Genomic DNA, 19,349 nt, shown 5'->3' on the forward strand with positions numbered 1-19,349 from the left:
TAATACATGCAGCATATTTATTTTGATAATGCTAACACACAGGTAAACAAAGGTAACACACAGGTTTCCAGCTGTGCATTTGTAAGCGTTCAGTGAGGCATCAGAGCTTGGAATGAACCAGCACCTGGTCTGCCGGCAGGAAAATGGGTATGTCTACAGTGCAACTGGGAGCAAGCCTTCAGACTGGGTATACAGACTCATGCTAGTGGGGTCTGATCTAATGCACTATAGATAGCAGTGTGAATGTTGTGGCTTAGACTCTGAAGCCCACATGACCCCCTACACTTGAGAGCCTGAACTCCAGCAAGAGTCACAATATTCACACTGCTAATTTCACTGTACTATCTCAAGCCCTGCTTAACATGAATCTGTCTCCCTGATCTGGAGCATCCCAGCTGCAGTATAGACATACCCTGTGTGGCATATTTTCTAATCCTTTTATCATTCTTGTCTCTTCTCCTCCCCAATTTATCAACATCTTTCTTGAATTGTGGATATCGTAACTAGATGCAGTTGTGTAGAAGTCCAGTAGCGGTTGCAACAATGCCAAATTTGGAGGTAAAAGAACTTCTCTATTCCTACTCCTAACCCTCTGTTTGTGCATCCAAAGATCTCATTAGCCCTTTTGGCCACAGTATCATACTTGGAGCTCATGTTCAGCTGATTATCCACCATGACCCAAAAATCTCTTTCAGAGTCACTGCTTCCAGGATAGAGTCCTCCATTCTGTATGTATTGCTGACAGTCCTTTTTCCTAGATGTTATGCTTATATTTGGCTATATTAAAAATGCATATTGTTTGCTTGTCCAGCTTACCAAACAGTCAAGATTGCTCAGATCTTTTAGCAGTCTTTCATTATTTACCGTTCCCCCCAATGTCTGAGTCATCTGCAAACTGTATCAGTTATTATTTTTTGTCTTCTACCAGGTTACTGATGATAAAGTTAAATAGCATAGGGTCACAAACTGATCCCTCTGAGACTGCCCCCAAGAAACAACACCCAATCAATTATGATCCCCCATTTAGTTATAAATTGAGACTTATCCAGCTTTTTAATCCATTTAATGTGTGCCATGTGAATATTCTAGTTTTTTAATCAAAATGTCATGAGGTAACAAATCAAATGCCTTACAGAAGTCAAAGGTAACAGTGTTGATGTAATACACTTAATCAGCCAAATTTGTAATATCATAAAAAATTCAGGTTAGTTTGGCAGGATCTACTTTCCATAAATCTATGTTATTAACATTAATTATATAATCTTCCTTTAATTCTTCATTAATCGAGTCCCATATCAGCTGCTTCGTTATCTTGCCCAGAGTCGATGTCAGCTGATGACCTATAATTACGCAGGTCATCCGGTTTATCCTTTTTATATATTGACACAACATTAGTTCTTTTGCAGTCTTCTGGAACTTCTCCAGGGAGGGTTCCAAGACTTATTGAAAATCAGCATTAATGTTTCAATGAGATCATCAGCCAGCTCTTTTAAAATTCTGAGATGCAAGTTATCTGGACCTTCTGATTTTAAAATATCTAACCTAGGAAACTACTTTTTAACATCCCTCTGAGATACTAGTGGCATCATAGAACTGGAATGGACCTTGAGAAGTCATCTAGTCCAGTCCCCTGCACTCAAGGCAGGACTAAGTATTATCTAGACCACCCCTGATAGGTGTTTGTCCAACGTGCTCTTAAAAATCCCCAGTGATGGAGATTCCACAACCTCCCTAGGCAATTTATTCCAGTGCTGAACCACTCTGACAGTTAGGAATTTTTTCCTAATGTCTAATCTAAACTGCCCTATGTATGTGTGCAACTGATTGTACCTTCCTAATTGGAGTACTTTGCATTTGTCCTCATTGAATTTCATCCTATTTACTTCAGACCATTTCTCCAGTTTGTCAAGATCATTTTGAAGGTTAATCCTATCTTCCAAAGTACTTGCAACCCCTCCCAACTTGGTATTGTCCGCAAACTTTATAAGTGTACTCTCTGTGCCATTATCTAAATCATTGATGAAGATATTGAACACAACTGGACCCTGTGGAATCACACTCATTATGCCCTTCCAGCATGAATGTGAACTACTGATAACCACTCTCTGGGAACAATTTTCCCACCAGTTATGCACCCACCTTATAGGAGCTCCATCTAGGTTGTATTTCCCTAGTTTGTTTATGAGACGGTCATGCGAGACAGTATCAAAAACCTTACTAAAGTCAAAATATACTACATCTACTGCTTTCCCCCTATCCACAAGGCTTATTACCCTGTCAAAGAAAGCTATCAGGTTGGTTTGACATGATTTGTTCTTGACAAATCCATGCTGACTGTTTGTTGTTTATCACCTTATTATCTTCTAAGTGTTTGCAAACTGATTGCTTAATTATTTGCTTTATTATCTTTCCGGGTACAGAAGTTAAGCTAACTGGTGTGTAATTCCCCAGGTTGTCCTTATTTCCCTTTTTATAAATGAACACTGTATTTGCCCTTTTCCAATCTTCTGGAATGTCTCCCGTCTTCCTTGATTTTTCAAAGATAATCGCTAATGGCTCAGATATCTCCTCAGTCAGCTCCTTGAGTATTCTAGGATGCATTTCATCAGGCCCTGGGGATTTGAAGACATCTACCTTGTCTAAGTAATTTTTGAATTGTTCTTTCCCTATTTTAGACTCTGATCGTACCTCATTTTCACTGCCATTCATTCACTATGTTAGATGTCCACTTGCCACCAATCTTCTTGTTGAAAAACTGAAACAAAGAAGTCATTAAGCACCTCTGCCATGGAAAATGTCATCATGCGATATCTGTTTTTTTTTTTTCCCAACTGTAGAAAAAAATCGAACACTTCTGCCTTTGCTGCATTATTATTGACAAGTTTACCATATCCATCTAGTAATGGACCGATTCTTTTTGTTCCTAATATACTTTAAAAACTCCTTATTGTTCTTAACTCTTCTGGATATAGATTTCTCTGTCTCTTTTCCTTATCAATTTTCTACAATTCCCAGCTTCTGACTGCAATTCATTACTATTGACTTCCCTTTCTTCCATTTGTTTTATATAGATATCTGCTTTGACTTCCCATATGAACCATGTTGGTATATTAACCATATAACCTTCTTCCTTAGTTGTGGTATTATGACTTTTGAGGATTAAGTAAAAAATATTCTTAAACAATTCCCAATCATCATGCACAGTTTTTCCTGATTACTTTCTTCCTCAGAGCTGATTTGACTCTCAGTTGTGTTCAGTTTTGTGAAATTGGCCATTTTAAAACACCAAGTATATGTGGTACTCATTTGGACTTCCTTCTGTTTGCACATAAAAAATGTGATCAATTCATGAGTACATGCACCTAAGCTACCATAAATGTTTAGTTCTGTGATTGGTCCCTTTTTATCTGTCAAGGTGAAGTATAATATAGAAGTCCCCCGTTGAATGCAACACTTCTTGAGTTAGGAAATTGTCATCTGTAATATTTAGAAATTCCAAAAGTCATGGTGTTACATAGTGTTGAACAGTATCATTGCAGTCCACCTTTTATTAGACATCTCTTCTAAAATGCAGAAAGTCAAGAGCAACAGGGCACTGACAGATTTACTCCCATTTAAATTTGTCAGGGGTTCCAGACTTTTGGGCCATACCCTGCAATTCTTACTCGGATGGAACTAGAGAGACAAGATGGGTGAGGTAATATCTCTTATTGGATGAACTTCTGTTCTTGAAAGAGACACGCTTTCGAGCTACACAGAGCTCTTCTTCAGCATCTGGGAAAGGTGCTCAGAGTATCACAGCAAAATACAACATGGGACGGATTGTTTAGCATAAGTAGTTAACACATACTGTAAGAGACCATGTAAGGTGAAGTGGCCAGTTAACACCTCTGCAGCCATAGGACAAAAAACAGGGTTAGCAGATTCCAGATTATTGTAATAAGCCACAAATCCAGTATCTGTTTTAGACAATGATTTTTAAAGTCTAACAAAGTTAGGAATTTAACCTCCCAGACTTGTAATTGTTTGTTGGTGCCTTGTATGGGTTCCAGTGTGGGGCAATAGGTGACAAGTAGGGGCATGTAGTTGGAAGGCAGAGTTTCTGTATTGAAACAGGTATTTGGGAGGGTCATTCCATGATGCAATCTACTTCTCTGGAATGTCCCTGTCTGGTGAAGGCAGTTTTAAGTGTGTTAAATTGTATATCTCAAACTTTCTCCTGGGAGCATATTCAGTGAATCTGAATGCCTAGCTGTAGATAACAGATTTCTTGGTGTGTTTTGTATGGTTACTGGTAAGTGACCTTCCTGGTAGGTAAGTGTGGTGATCCATTCGTTTCTTGCATATAGTTGTCTGCAGGGTTCAATTGTTGTAGCTGATCATGGTGTCCATGAAGTTGATGCTGATGCAGGAGTATTCTAGAGAGTTGTTTGAAAGGGTGACTGTCGTTGACATTGTGATGGAAATCTGTGAAGGAGTTTACGTAGTCTGTCCAGAGGATGAAAATGTCATTGATATCTCCCAGGTATATCACTGAGTTTCTGCCCTTATCCAGAAAGTCTTCCTCAAGGTGAAGAGGTTGGAATTTTGGGGAGCCATCCTGGGGAGCCTTGTCTGTTACCATGGTTTGGACAAAGTGTTTGTTGAAAATAAAATTGTTATGGATGAAGATGAAATGGATGAGGTTGGCAATGTGTTTAGGGTGGATATCTGAGTATTGTTCATTGTCTTGCAGATATTTGTTACCGACAGCTAACCCGTCATTGTGAGGGATGTTGTTGCAGAGGGAGGCGACGCCCATGGTTGGAATGATAGTGTTCTGAGGGAGGTTGTTAATGTTGCAGAGTTTCTGGAGGAAATCGGTTGTGTTCTGGAATAAGCTGGACTTTTTGTGTGCTGAGTGATTTGAGGATGGTTTCTATGAGCCCTGATACTCCTTCAGTAAGAGTGCCATGGCCAGATATGATGGGGATGCCTGAGTTCCCTTGTCTGTGTATCCTTGGAAGCATGTAGAAGATACCTGGGATGGGTGTGTGAGGAATGAGGTTGTAGAGTTTTTCTTGGGGTCGTTTGGGAAAGGATTTGATTGTGTCCTTAAATTCCTGGGTGATTTGTGGTGTGGGGTTGTGTTTGAGTTCTTTATAGTAGAAAGCTGTTGATTTGCCTTGTTAACATAGTTGTCCTGGTGGAGAATTATGATGGCACCCCCTTTGTCTGCTTGTTTGATTGCTGTCTGGTGGATGGATTTCAGGGGCTTCTTTGTCTTGTGACTGTAGTGGTGTTAATTGACCACTTCACCTTGAATGGTTTCTTACAAAATGTGTGAATTACTTATGGTAATCTGTTCCACTTTGGATTTACCTGTAAGTACCTTTCCCAGGCATGATGAGCTCTGTGTAGCTTGAAAGTTTCTCTTTCAAGAACAGAAGTTCGTCCAATAAAAGATATTACCTCATCTACCTTGTGTCTCTAATGTCCTGGGACCCACACAGCTATAACTACACTGAAATCAGAAAAACCTCACAGTCATTTCAGTTTTCAAGACTGAACGCCAAATGCTGTCCTCCTTTCTTTCCCCATCATCCTTTCCAGCTATTGTCTCTTAAGACACTTTTCCCACCATTGCTACAACTGTTGTCATTCCATTAGCAGTAACAAGAGTGGGAGTGCTGATATCTGACAGCATTCTTATTATTGTTTCATCAAGACCTGCTCTGAGCATGGTTAAAGAACACAGAGGTACAAAATGATTGTGCCCTTTCTAAGCTAGTGGGAATTTGCTACAATGGGTGGAGTGGTAGCGATAGTGAAAGGTTTTAAGGAAGAGAGTTGAGGGTATGTAATGGGCTCTAAGCAGAGGTTCTTAGAAGTTCTCCTCCTCTTATCCTGTGTCAACCTACCAGCTGTTAGAGGCCTTGCCCTACCCGGAGCATCAGGCCTATGAATACAGTGGACACTCTTTTGGTTGACCAACCACAATATAACCTACATGGTGCTCCAGCATTTGACCTTGAATAAGGACTGTACGGTTCAGCCAATAGTTCATAGTTTATCTGGTGTGCTTATATGAAAGAGTGTGAAAGTTAAGGTATAAGCACTCCTAACTTTTACCCATCGTGGAGGATTGGGGAAACCTGACCAACCCAACTCAGAAGAAGAAAAAATATTTAAAAGGTTCCTACATTTATACTGTAACCAGGGCTGTAGTTCTCAGCTCATTTAGATGTTCCTGTGCTAGCTTTAAGCTAGACAGCTCTCTAAAAATAGCAGTAAGATTGCAATAGCATGGATTTCAATGTGGATTAGATACATGAGTTCATAGCTGGGATCCACGTGGGCTTTACAGGTGATTCAGAAGACTCTGCAACTGTGAGCTCACTGCTATTTTTAATGAGCTAGCTAGATTAAAGCTAGCATGGGTACATCTATGTGAACTGTAAATTACACTCCCTGTCTCAGTATAGCCATAGCCTTAGTGTTGTGCTCTTTGGTGTTGGTTCATATGTGACAAGACATCTCCTGCTAAAGCCTGTGCAAATACTTATCAAAAGGAAAGATTCGGGGGGTTGGGGGGAGAAAACATGAGAACGGAATATTTGAGAGAAAAAGAGTAGAAACGTTTAGAGTGAAATTCCCCCCTCACATTCCAAGCAGTAGTGTTTCATAGAGGACACTATGAGCAGGAAGGAATTTTTCTCACAAACTGGGAGGAATGCAGCACAGTAAACTTAATCCTTCCATGTTGCTATTATATTTCCATAAACTGGCATAACAGTAGCTACCACTATGCAATCTCTATACAGGCTGTGTTGGCCATCAATTCTGCGTATTCTTGCCCCTCATCCAACCCAACCTAAACCACCTCTATGTAGACCTGATTAAGCTCCCTTTAAAGTCAATAGGACTATTTGCATGATTTCAGTAGGAACTGGATTAAGTCCTATGCTGGCATATATGGGCCTGTAAACAGTCCACCATATGGTCACTCTCATTACTATTATTATTCTGCTTAGTTAAAAGTTACCCTGTGCTGAGCGTGCTCTTTTCCTTTTTGAAATGGTTAGTTGTGAAGAACAACACAATTTTTAGCTATAAGAGTCTTAGATAATTGCTAAACTAAAAGCTTGCTTTTAGAAATGCAACGAGTAATGCAATTATGCTTATCCAGGAAATTTAACTGTATGCGCACAATCAACAAAACTTGGAGCCTAGTCCAATGAGTGTTCCATGTTCACTTTCCTTTGTTTGCAAATTGAAATACTTTCTGCTACTAGAACAGAAAATCAGTTTATAAGATGCTTTTATAGATCAGCACAAATGAAAATTCACCTACGTTCAGTCCTCATGCTGTTCTACATAAATGTTGATGCATTGTTTTAAAAAAAGTCCATATTTGATTCTTACATTGTGGAATAAAGATCTTTTGCATTTTAAAAATCTGTGCAATCTGTTGTGGTTTTTTTCACCCTGGAAGATAAGAAATATTTTCTCCATGCCTTGGAATCTTTAAGTAACCATTTTCTCAAATGTGTTTATTAAATGGTTTGTATCTAAGTTAAAAAGTTTTCTACAGGAGTAATATTTAGGGGTCATTAATACAAACTGATTGCTGTTAAATTGGCAGCTTTGTTACCATGTCTTAGGAACACATGAGTGAAGCAAAAAGTAGTTCAGATCAATTTTATTGCTAAAACAACTTGAAAAACCTTGATTATTCACTAGTGGCCATTTAAAGCAGTTACCACATAATAATAGTTATAACAGCAACAGTTTCCACTCTATTTAGAATACAAGATAACTATATCAGCTGTGTGGTAAGTCAGCAACTATTGACTTCTAAATGGATTCTACTAAATGACATTTAATTCAAAACACAAACTGAACTGAAAATGTTTGTAAATCAATGTTATAACCTAAAGTAATATTTGATATTCATAGTAGTCCTCTCAATAAAATAAGCATTGACACTTTTATGTCAAGAGATGATGTAAGAAAACAAACCGATTTGAAATTCTCATGCCTAGAAGTTCTGAGTCCTAACCTAAATTTTATTGATTTTTATTGTGACTTGTAATCAGTAATGTCATGTATTTTTACTTACTGATATGGATTTCCATCTTGGGTGAGCAAACAATAATGCAGAATATTTTATCGAAGTTGCTGAGGATGTCATCCAGAAACAGAGAAAATTAGTTCTTTGCCTTCTGCTCAGACAACTAAAACAAATGGAAAAGATGAGTGCCACTCAGATGTAATCTTCCTAAATTTCTGTTTGAGTGTTCCTCACACTATTTAATCTTCATTGAGAAAGAACAAATACCCAACATAGTCTTAAAGTAAGTTGTAGAAGATAAAATATTTTTCTACAATCATGATCGGCCTCACACTCAGTTGTTGTTTTTTTAAAAAAAACAGAAATGATTGGCAGCTCAGCTTTTCCATCATAAATAGAATGACATTCACAACGTCAAACATCGCGGCCTCTCCCACAACCACAAGCCTCTATATAAATCCATGGTATGCCCACATCTTGAATACTTTGTGCAGATGTAGTCAACCCTTCTTAAGAGAGATACTGGAATTGGAAAAGGTACAGAAAATGTCAAAAAAAAAAACCACCCCAAAACGATCAGGGGTCTAGAACAGCTTCCATCTGAGGAGAATTAATAAGAATGGGACTGCTCAGCTTGGAAAAGAGATGATTAAGGTGGGGATATGATTGAGGTCTATGAAATCATGACTGGTGTGGAAAAAGTAAATAAGGAAGTATTGTTTACTCTTTCTCATAACACAAGAACTAGGTGTCACCAAATGAAATTAAGAGGCAGCAGGTTTAAAACAAACAGAAGGAAGCATTTCTTCATACAACGTACAGTCAATCTTTGCAGTTGTGGAACTCTTTGCCAGGGGATGTTCTGAAGGCCACGAGCATAACAGGGTTCAAAAAAGAACTAGATGAATTCATGGAGGATAGGTCCATCAATGACTATTAGCCAAGATGGTCAGGGATGGTGTCACTTGCCTCTGTTTGCCAGAAGCTGGGAATGGGCGAGAGGGGATGGATCACTTGATGATTACCTGTTCTGTTCATTCCCTCTGGGACACCTGGCATTAGCCACTATTGGAAGACAGGATATTAGGGTAGATGGACCTTTGGTCTGACCCAGTATGGCTCTTCTTATATTTGCACTAAGTCAAAAGGGAACTTGGATCAAAATAAAGCACATATTTCAGAAGAGAAAGACACTAAACTTACAAAAGCTCTTATGGGTTTAGGAGGCACTTAATTACAGACTGACAAAACCTTTGCATAGATTAATTACAGGTTGACATAACCTTTGCATGGATAAGATGGTGCTTCAGTCTTGTCTGAGGTTCTTTTATAAAATAAAGCTCCATGTTTTTTCCATGCCCATCCCAGGGAGACCCCTTGCCACACTCCAAGCTTTAAAGCTCCTTGAGATTCTACTTGGAGCAGGATGTAAAGGCCTGAGAATGTCCATTCAACTTTTGTCTCTTTGATACTAATTCCTTGGGAAATGCTCTCGTTAAAGCCATACCTAAAGCGCTGTCTAACTGCATTTTTCACTGCTATGACCTGGCTGGCTGACAGTTAGGTCATGTCAAGGCTTATATTATCTGAGGCAGAATATTTTCTACTGTCTAACTTCTGAAATTTTAAATCTGGATTTTAGGCAAAAGCAGCTGCATGTCCTCACTCATACTTAGTAAATCTCTTCTGCTTGCATTCAGATCACAGGGAGGAACCTTGTTTTGGTTCCTCAGTCTTAGAAAACATGTTTCCACAGAAGCAGAGCTCATATTCTCCCATTTCTTTGTAGTTTAACACTGATCTTACTTACAGTGCTTATGGCAGTGTTCTTCTTTATCTCTTTTATACATCCCTTGAGTTACAATATTTACCATCCATGAATGAGACTCCTCTAAAGAGACAGTCTGGGCAGCAGTACTTCCCAAATGTACTTTCAGTCCCCATTTTTATTAAATAAAATGAGCTCAGGCCCTGCCTTCCTGTGCGCTAGAGGCAATATTTGTATATGGGTGCAAGGAATGAAATACTAAGATACTTACGTATATTAGTACACAAAGACATTGTGTGTGTATCCTCTATGCTTTACTGGTTATATATCCTTCTCACCCTGTACCGCTTGCCTGTCCCCATTCCCTTCTCTCTTCCTATCCACTCTCCTGCCCCACTCCTCTGCTGCTATTATCCAGCCACTGGACTCCTATCCCACCTCCATTCCCTGGCTCCTATCCCACTCCCCTCTGCTACCCTCCATACCCTGACTCCTCCTGTCCCCATCCTCATTTTCTCCTAGCCACCCTTCCCTGAGCTGGCTCCTGTCCCCTCTCCCTGTAAACACCTTCAACCCCCATCCCCACTTCTGCACACTTCCAACCTCTGACTCATTGCAACCCTCCTCCTATTCTTCCTCTTTTTTCCCTCACCACTCTGCATTCAAATCAGTCTGCATCCGGTTTCTCTTCTCTGCTGCCTTGCTGGAAGTAATGGGAGGTTGAGAGCACAAGACAGGCAGTGTCCCTGGTATATCTTACTGTGAGACTATGGATCCTAGTTGCCAGATGCTGCAGTTTCAGGGAAAGTCCATCTTGGGGCAGTTAGAATCTTCAGAGACTTTAGCTGCCAAACTCTAAAAAGTCTGTATTGAGCATATATGAACTGTGATTTTTTTTTTTCAGAAACTCATAACTTGGCCAAATTTGGGTGAATTTTCACAGAGATGGCAAAAGGCACATCCCAGATAGAAAGAAACCCCCTCTGACAAATGTCAAGGCCCTGCTCCAATGTATGGAGGCATTAGAGCTTCCCAACAAAGAAGTTGTAATAATTTTTTAACCTGGGTAAAACTTAAATATAGCTGGCCAGGAACTGGATTTTTGTGAGAAATTCCATGATTTCATTTTTTTCTACTCCAAAACAGAACAAAACCAAAAAAATTGAAAATTTCTCACAAAACAAAATTCCTTTCCCTCCCCCAAAAATGGTTTCAGGTTGAGTGAAACATTTTGATATTTTGTTTCAATAAAATCAAAATGTTCCCATTGACTGATTTTATATCTATAAAATTAAAAATTGAATAAAAAGTCATTGCAAAATGGAAAATTGAAAAGTCCCTGTTTTTTCCAAATGACATTTAATTGAAATTTACATGGTTTTCGCATAACATTTAGTTTTGGATTAACTGGCATTTTCCAATGGAAAAAATTTCTGTCAGAAAATTTCCAAATAGTTGAATATTTTCCCTTATCCAATTCTCGGAAATAGTTGAATCACTTTAGATGCAACTTTATATACAGATATAGATATAGATATATCATACTCCTGGGGGAATTCTGCACCACTGCGCAATGTGGAATTTTGCAGAAATTAATGTGCGCTCAGAATTTCCTTTCCCCCCACAGAAATGAGCTGCAGTGCTGCTAGCCATCACTAGGGTCTGCTGGACCCTGAAGAGCCCAGCTTGCACATCGAAGACACGGAGGGAGGGAGGGAGGGAGGGAAGGAGAGGGAGCTAGATGGTTCCTGGCAGCTGGAGTTCCCAGTATGCCCTGAGGGAAGGAGAGGGCAGAACGCAGGGAACTCCATGCAAGCCTGGGACCGAGCATCAGGCTGTTTCTCCCTCTGGATCCCTGGGCTCTGGGGGTGGAGGGGGACAGGTGTCTGGGAAAGAGGGAGCCCCTCAGCTAGGACTGGGGGGAGACGGGGTGCAGGTATCTGGGCTGGGGGGCCTGCGGCTGGGTTTGGAGGGATGTGCGGGTACCTGGGCTGGGGGAGCCCCCACAATTGGGCTCTGGGGAGGAGACAGTTAGGGTGAGCTGGGGGGCTCCTGAAGGTGGGCTTTGGGGGGGTGACTTCCTAGCTGGGCTCTGGGGGGGCGAGGCAGCAGAGAAACAGGAACTGGGTTCTCATAGGGGTTTCTTTAACACTGTACTCTGGGGAAATTTGTGTGTGTGTCTGTATTGTTACAGACATACTTGCTGGCAGGTATTTTGAAATAAATTACCAAAATAATTGAAGCTGGCATGATTATGTAGTGTTATTTTGACAAATAACATTTGCAGAATTTTGCAGAATTTTAAAATATTGTTTGCAGAATTTTTAATTATTTGGCATAGCATTTTTAATTTTTTGGCACAGAATGCCCCCCAGAGTAATATCAGTTGGAGGCAGACACTTAGCATGGAAAATTTCAACTCAAACTGTTAAAGATTAGCAAAATTATAAGCAGTTGTAAGCCAGGTCTTAAAATGAGAAGTATTGGGCAACCTTAAGTATAATACCACTTATAACTAGGTGAAAGTTCCAAGTCCCACCAAAATACTGGTCAGACCCATATAGTGAGAGAGCCTGGTCTATATATGTAACTCTGCTTCCCTCTGGACAACAGCTTCCAGGATTCTCACTCATTCACTCACCCTTCTCTCTGCAGAGTGTGGGGCTTGAATGATGAAGTGATATGTAGGGAGTCATCAAAGGAGTACTCATTTGTCCTGCATGTAGTCCTTGTTCAGGAATGATTTAGATGCTCTTGTATCCATTTCAACTAAACCCTGGCCTTGTATTTTTATGTGTAATTAAAGATTAGGGGGTTCTTTCATCCTGAAGCTGAAACATGATCAACAGGGCAGACCCCTGAAGCAATCTACAGATGTCTGAGGATCAAAAATCTTCAGAGGTAGGAAAGCTTCCGAAATGATTTATGCTGGAGGCATGAGACGCAGGAGTAAGCCTCCTGCATCAGGATGTAAATTTTCATAGGTCCAAAGAAGCACATGGAACTATGATAATTCTTACCAGCTGATATGCCCTGATATCTTCAGATAAGTAGAATTACAGGTAATTTAGTCTTTTAAAAATAACTAGATTATGTAGACATGAAGAAAAGCAGACTGTTAGGGGCTGGAAACTTTTAATGATGGACACTAAACATATGAAACTTCATATTTTCTCTTTCAGATTAGAAGACAGCACACATTTTTCTAAGAACTCTTTGAATGTAAAGCTTTAAGTATATTTTCCTTATATCATGATCAGTTAACATAACCTCTCGTTTTCATGAACAAAAACTAATGCCAGTGATAGGCCACCTGTCAAGGCTGAATCCCCACTCTGGCACTTTGAGTACAGAAGCTGAGAGCCCACAAGGATTTTTAAAACTAATACTTGCCACTTCAGGCTTGTATTAAACTCCCAAGGTTATAACTTTTCTCTGACCTTGGCTTGGTAAACGCTGCCACCACCCAAATGCAAAAAAACCCCTTGGACCCAGGAAGGAGCACTTGGGAATTCCTCCCTGTGGGGTACCCTCAAGCCCTTTTACCCCCGCCCCCTTCCAGGGAAGAGCTGAGAAAGAAAACAAAGGAAATTAGATGTTGCTACCAGCTAATCAAACATTCACAAACCTCTTAGGACACCAAAAATCCAATCCTGTTCTTAAAGGTAAATTTTATTAAACACAAAAAGGAAACAAAAATACATCTGGAACTTAGATTTTTGCTAGATTTTGAAAGAGCAATTCCAAAAATTACGCACTCAAAATAGCTTTCTTGGGGGTTTAGCTTAAAGGTTACAAGCAACCAAAAGCATCTGGGGTTAGCCCAGAGGAGATTCACATGCCAAAATAAAGAAATAAACCTGATCACATCTATCTAAACATTCCTAATTTACTTACATATTTGGGAGATTTCAAATAAGTAATTCTAGGTATGATCTGACGATCATTCCTGGCTTAAAGCTTTGTACAGCATTCCTGCTGCCCTCTGTTCCCCTCTTTTCTGGAGAGACACAACAGACACAAGGGAATGCTTCTTTCCAAATTTAAAAAAGTTCTAGCCCTTTACAGGTAAAGCAAGCAGAGTACAGACACCAAGAGGGATTTTACAGCTAACTGGCTGGCTGGGTGTCCATAAAAGGGAGCTACCCCCTCTTCATTTATCACACCATTTGTTCTGAGGATTAAGCTTCCCAATGCCACAACCATGGCACGGATATTTTTATTTATTATTTGTGTTCTTCACCGTAGTGTCTGTAGCTATAGAATTTACTGCTGCTCCATTCCAATTTCTTTCTCCTCCAGTGAAGTGGGGGTTGTGCAGAAAAAGGAGTACTTGTCTCAGTTTATATGGCAATGAAGAAATTAAGAGCTGGCTGTACCTTGCTAACAGTTAAGAGTGCTTCTCAATGTCACGGATACTTGTGAGGAGAATGTGATAATGAAAGTTGTGCCTCGCATCTGTTCCCAAGACTGTTGAGTTTTTAATTAATGTTTCCTGGAAAATATAAGACCAAAACCAAGTTTCATTATATTGTTCAAAGAACACTAATAGAGTCTCTTCTACAATTACTACTGATGTAAGGATAAGGTTAAACAGAAATTAAAAGGAACAACAGTCACAAGAATGACATGCTTGCAAGCTGCATGGCAACTTTAAAAAAATACCACAATAGAAGCTCAAACTAAATGTGTATCCCATTTTTTTTTTAAAAAAGGAAGAGTACCAAAACAATGCCACCATAGCTAACCAGCAGAGTAAAAGAGGCCATTAGAGACCAAAATACATCTTTCAAAAATTGGAAGTCAAATCCTACTCAGGAAAATAGAAAGGCACATAAACTCTGGTAAGTCAAGTATAAACATGTAATTAGGCAGGCCACAAAGAATTTGAAGAGCAACTAATGGAAGCAAAAACCAACAGCAATTTTTTTTTAACTACAACAGACCCGGAAGCCTGCCAAACAATCCGTGGGGCTACTTGTGGGGCTCACAGAGCACTCAAGGAAAATAAGGCTGTTGCAAAGAATATATTTAGCTTCTCCGCCTCTCTCTTCACTACGAAGAATGTGAGGGAGATTCTCATATCTGAGCCATTCTTTTTAGGTGACAAATCTGAGGAACTGCCCCAGATTGAAGTATCAATAGAGGATGTTTTGGGAACAAACTGATAAATTAAACAGTAATAATCACTGGGACCAGAGGGTATTGACCCAAGAATTCTGTGTGAGGGGATGAATCAGGTACCATACTTATACAATCTTTGGCTTCTTTGCTGCACTGGATAAGAAGGCATGCCAACTATGATCTGAACATCCATTAGGGACTGGGCTGAGGTCACCAACTCTTTCCCATGGGTTACTAAAAAGATATGGGATCATAATGACTTTGCATCACTGTTGACTGGAGCTGATTTTGAAATACTGACCTTGAGATAAAAGGCTCTATAGCCCACTAAATGCAGTGTAGCTATCCATGCCAGACGTTATTTGGTTTGAAAGTTTACCTCAGAATTAAGGAGCTTTGAGACATTGTTGCAAAATGATGAGCTTTTAAGTATGTCTTTTACTGGATGGCATTATATAAATGCAGTTGTTGATTAACAGTTCTGAAATACCTTTGTCTTGAAGTTAGCTGCAAAAGATTAGTGTTGATATCCAGAGACATATTTTTTATAGCACAGTGGCATCCATTGTATTGAATATTTAGATGTAGAGCTGGAGTTGTACTTGCGTAAGTCTTTGTTTGAATATATACCATCTAGTAAAATAACTTTTCATTGTCTACCAGTTTTGCCTTTTTGAGTAAAGAACTAATTTTACAATTCTTCCCTTTGAATAATAAAGGGATCATTCAAATTCTGCTTTTCATATGATATTCCAAAAATATTTTGAGTAAATATATCCGTATAAAGAGAAATAGTATTTAGAATGCACATCCTCCACTAGTTACTCAGGAAAAATTCCCACTGAAGCCAGATAATCTAGTTCTGAGTTTACATCAGCATTTCACTATTGTACCTTCAAAATTTTCTAATTTAAAGTGTTATATTTGTAAAATCCTTGCTATTGAGTACTTGAATTAAAAAGGACCCAGTAGTTATTGAATATTAGTTTCGTGGCAGGTACTGTTTAGGTAGTTAATGCTACTTAATTAAATACATAATTTAGTTAGTGATGTGATTGATTGAAGAGTTAAAGACACTGTTTGGATATACTGAGTCATTTCACACCAGAAAATGTGATGGCTGAAGAGAGCAAACAGTTGAGTTGTATATACGAAGTCCATTCTACTCTTCTGTGTTCTTATACACCTCCTTTTTTTTTCCCCTTCTCAGCTGTAAGCACAAGGTATACTTGGAAAAGCTGCCAAATACTAGCATAATTATCCCATTTCATAACGAAGGATGGACTTCACTCTTGCGAACCATATACAGCATTATCAACCGGACTCCAGACATCCTTATAGCTGAAATCATTCTTGTGGATGACTTCAGTGACAGAGGTAAGGTCCAGTGGGTAAGATTGTGACTATGTAGAAATTAAAGGAGAGGAAAATATAAAGAAACAAAATCTGTTTGACCAGTTGTACCCAGAAAAGATCAGTTTAGTTGTTATAGTTTGCTCATGCATTGAGCACTGTTTGTTTAGTTAGGTTTTCATGGATAGCTTGTGTGTTACTATGGATGAAGGGTGAAATATATATTAGATTAAGAAGAAGAAGAAAAAGATAAAAGTTCTCTCATGCCTTCCCACTAATAAAATGTTCAAATTGGTGTATCTTTCTGAAATGCTGCAAATTGTAATGTTGTAAACATCTTTTTTTCTCTAGGCTTTATTCTCTCCAGTAAAAACCTATTAACTTTCACCTTTTGGATGTGACTTGACAGATTTCTTAACTTATGTTTATTGCATGAGGCAGCTCCATTTAACTGTACAAAATAGCCATACCGAAGAATGACAATATATTTTTTTCCAAATATTAGTCTTTTGACTAGAAAGGGATAATTGCTTCAGAACATGAGTTAGTTGAAATTTCTAGAAGTCTGGATACAGTAAAACTAAAAAATCTCCTTTTTTGTTTTGTTTTTTTTGTTTTGAAGCCTTAGCCTCTGAGTTGCTGAAAGTGTTCGTCATCCTCCATCATTAGTTCTTGAATTCAATATCATGAAGTCCCTTCTCTTCTTGGTAAAATCCAACAATGGCAGCTTGAGATTTTGATAAAAAAATCAAATAATTATTTCTTTTCAAGTGTACATTATTTTTCTGATCCTAAATCTTGTAAACAACTTTGAATATTAAAACTATCAGTGGGTACTTGATTTAGGTGAACCTTTCTCTGAACTGCAATCCACCAAAGTTGTTGCTCATCTCCAAATGGATTGATATGTGGTATAAAGGGGAAACTGCATTCTTGGGTAGTTTTCTAGATAATTAGCTTTTGTCTCAGTATGGAATTTATCAGAGCAAATTTCTGACCTACAACTATGATGGCAGGAAGCCTTTAGGTGTCTGAGAAAAATGTTTGAGGACCATAGCTGTGACAGAGCATTTCTCAGCAAGATTTTTATTTCACAATAATATTTGGGGGTGGAGGGAATGGTGACACATGCATCTATCTTGGCTTCTCATCACTGTCATCTCTATTGCCATATAGATTTTGATGAACTGTCCTTCTACATATAATGTAGTTTAACTGTAATCATGAAGTAAGCAAGTGTAATGCTGGCTGCTCCCTACTTGATAGATTCTATACTATGACCAGAGTTTTCTGGGACAAGAATCATAAGGTAGCGTTGCAATTTTTCGACAGGCAAGTGATTTTCCAGTAGTAAACAATTTGTAGAGACATCTGTAAGGAGAAGTCTTACTGGTTGTCTGAAAACATACTAGAAGTTAAAAAGAATAATTTTACTACAAGAGAACATTGTTACTGAGACCTTGTTCTCTCATAATCACTCATGACCATATATGTGTTGGGAATATGATTGTATATTAGTGGTGTTTTATGAAGGTTTTACTGACTATAAAAGTAGCTTTTATAATATTAAATGTTATTGGTCTACCAGGTTTAAATCTACCTCCTGGTTACGAGAGAGAGTCAGTTACAATTAATCAAAGAATCTTGTCTCTCTTTTAGCAGTTTTCAGTGTGTTGGTTTGTTTCTAGTGAGGGCCCTCTCCTGTAAGCAAGACCTCTCTTTACCAGGGTGAAAATATTTTGTGTGAATAAGTGTCACCACATTTCAACTTTTAGAGTACATTTTCAAAACATTGTGCAAAGTTTTAGCCAAACTCTATGGGAGTCACAAAGTTCAAAACGGCATGCAGCTTTGAGAAAGTCTTAACCCAACAAGACATTTGTTGTTAATACAGGGATAAAGATAAGGCTTCTGAAAGAGACAGTACAAGACTGTGTCCTTCTGAAAAATAAATACTAGTTTAAAGAAATTACTTGCCAAACCTCTGTTCCTACCTCAAAGATGCTTGACACTAAAATAGTGTTTAAAAAAAAAAATCTTCCAGTGCAAAATGCTGATTCAATAGTATCTAAACATTTCATGGAAACTTGAATTGCTGTGGGGGCTCTCCAGCTCCATAATAGTAGAAATACCTTATCTGTAATTAGTAAAATCCCTTCTTCATCCTGTACGGGAACTTTTTGGAAGACTAGGAGAGGAAGCAAAGAAGGCATATCTAAAACAGTCTAGGGCTAATTAATCTCTTGGATACATGTGTTATTGAAATTCATGGGAATAGAGAGCAAATTGTTGTACTCTATCACCTCTGTGCTGGAGATGTTTTCACATGTGCTAGTGATGAATGTGTATCCATTAGTGTCATTGTCCTTTTTCCTAATAAGTGCCATATTGTGGGTGCCTGATTTATTCTAGTTCCTCTTGTTCTGGACCCAGTTATATTGTTTAAATAATGTTACATTTGTGCCATGGTATTCAACTGAAAAGCGTGAATTAGTGCACTCTGCCATTAAAGTTTTTATGTGGTTCAGGATGGGAGTAGGTTCATTTAAACTGTACTTATCCCTTCCAAATTATTTTAAAACTGATGGTAGGTGTCTAGCATTCCCTCACAGGTCCCTTTATTAATCAACTCTTCTTCAAAACACTGTTGAGGAGAGATTACTAAGCGACAGACAAACTAGTTGGAAATATAATTATTTAGAAAAGTGGAGAACACTTAACTTCACAGGACTGTAAAAATAGATGAAGGAATGTCAGTTCTTTTCTTATTTTATATTCTTACCTAATGCTAACACTGAAGTGCATATAAAGAGTCTTAAATGACAGACAGCAAAAATGTTTTAGTGCATAGCATACCACTGAGCATTTGGCTAGACTATTTATGAAAAGTTGTTTGTGTGCCTTGATTTTATTCACATTTATTCCTTCAGCTTTAGCTATCAATACCAAAACCTTTGGTTTGTTCATGCATAACATTAGCAATAAATTATGACATTTAGATGATATAAAACTGGAAGAATGACTATACCTTTTAAATTTTGATATAACCAA

General features: G+C 38.6%; 1 protein-coding gene across 4 annotated transcripts in view; it reads left to right on the forward strand.

The window, feature by feature from the left end:
• GALNTL6 (polypeptide N-acetylgalactosaminyltransferase like 6) overlaps positions 1 to 19,349 on the forward strand; it is a 935,360-nt gene that overhangs the window by 487,606 nt on the left and 428,405 nt on the right. For all 4 annotated transcript variants that reach the window (XR_012158633.2, XR_013635712.1, XR_013635713.1 and 1 more), the window contains one exon: positions 16,156 to 16,322. Coding sequence is in view for 1 of the 4 variants with exons in the window: in XM_073341635.2 (XP_073197736.1) it covers positions 16,156 to 16,322 (167 nt within the window). In the remaining 3 variants the exon portion in view is untranslated. The remainder of the gene's footprint in view (positions 1 to 16,155; positions 16,323 to 19,349) is intronic.

The sequence above is a fragment of the Lepidochelys kempii genome, chromosome 4 (assembly GCF_965140285.1).
Source record: "Lepidochelys kempii isolate rLepKem1 chromosome 4, rLepKem1.hap1, whole genome shotgun sequence".
NCBI lineage: Eukaryota > Metazoa > Chordata > Testudines > Cheloniidae > Lepidochelys > Lepidochelys kempii.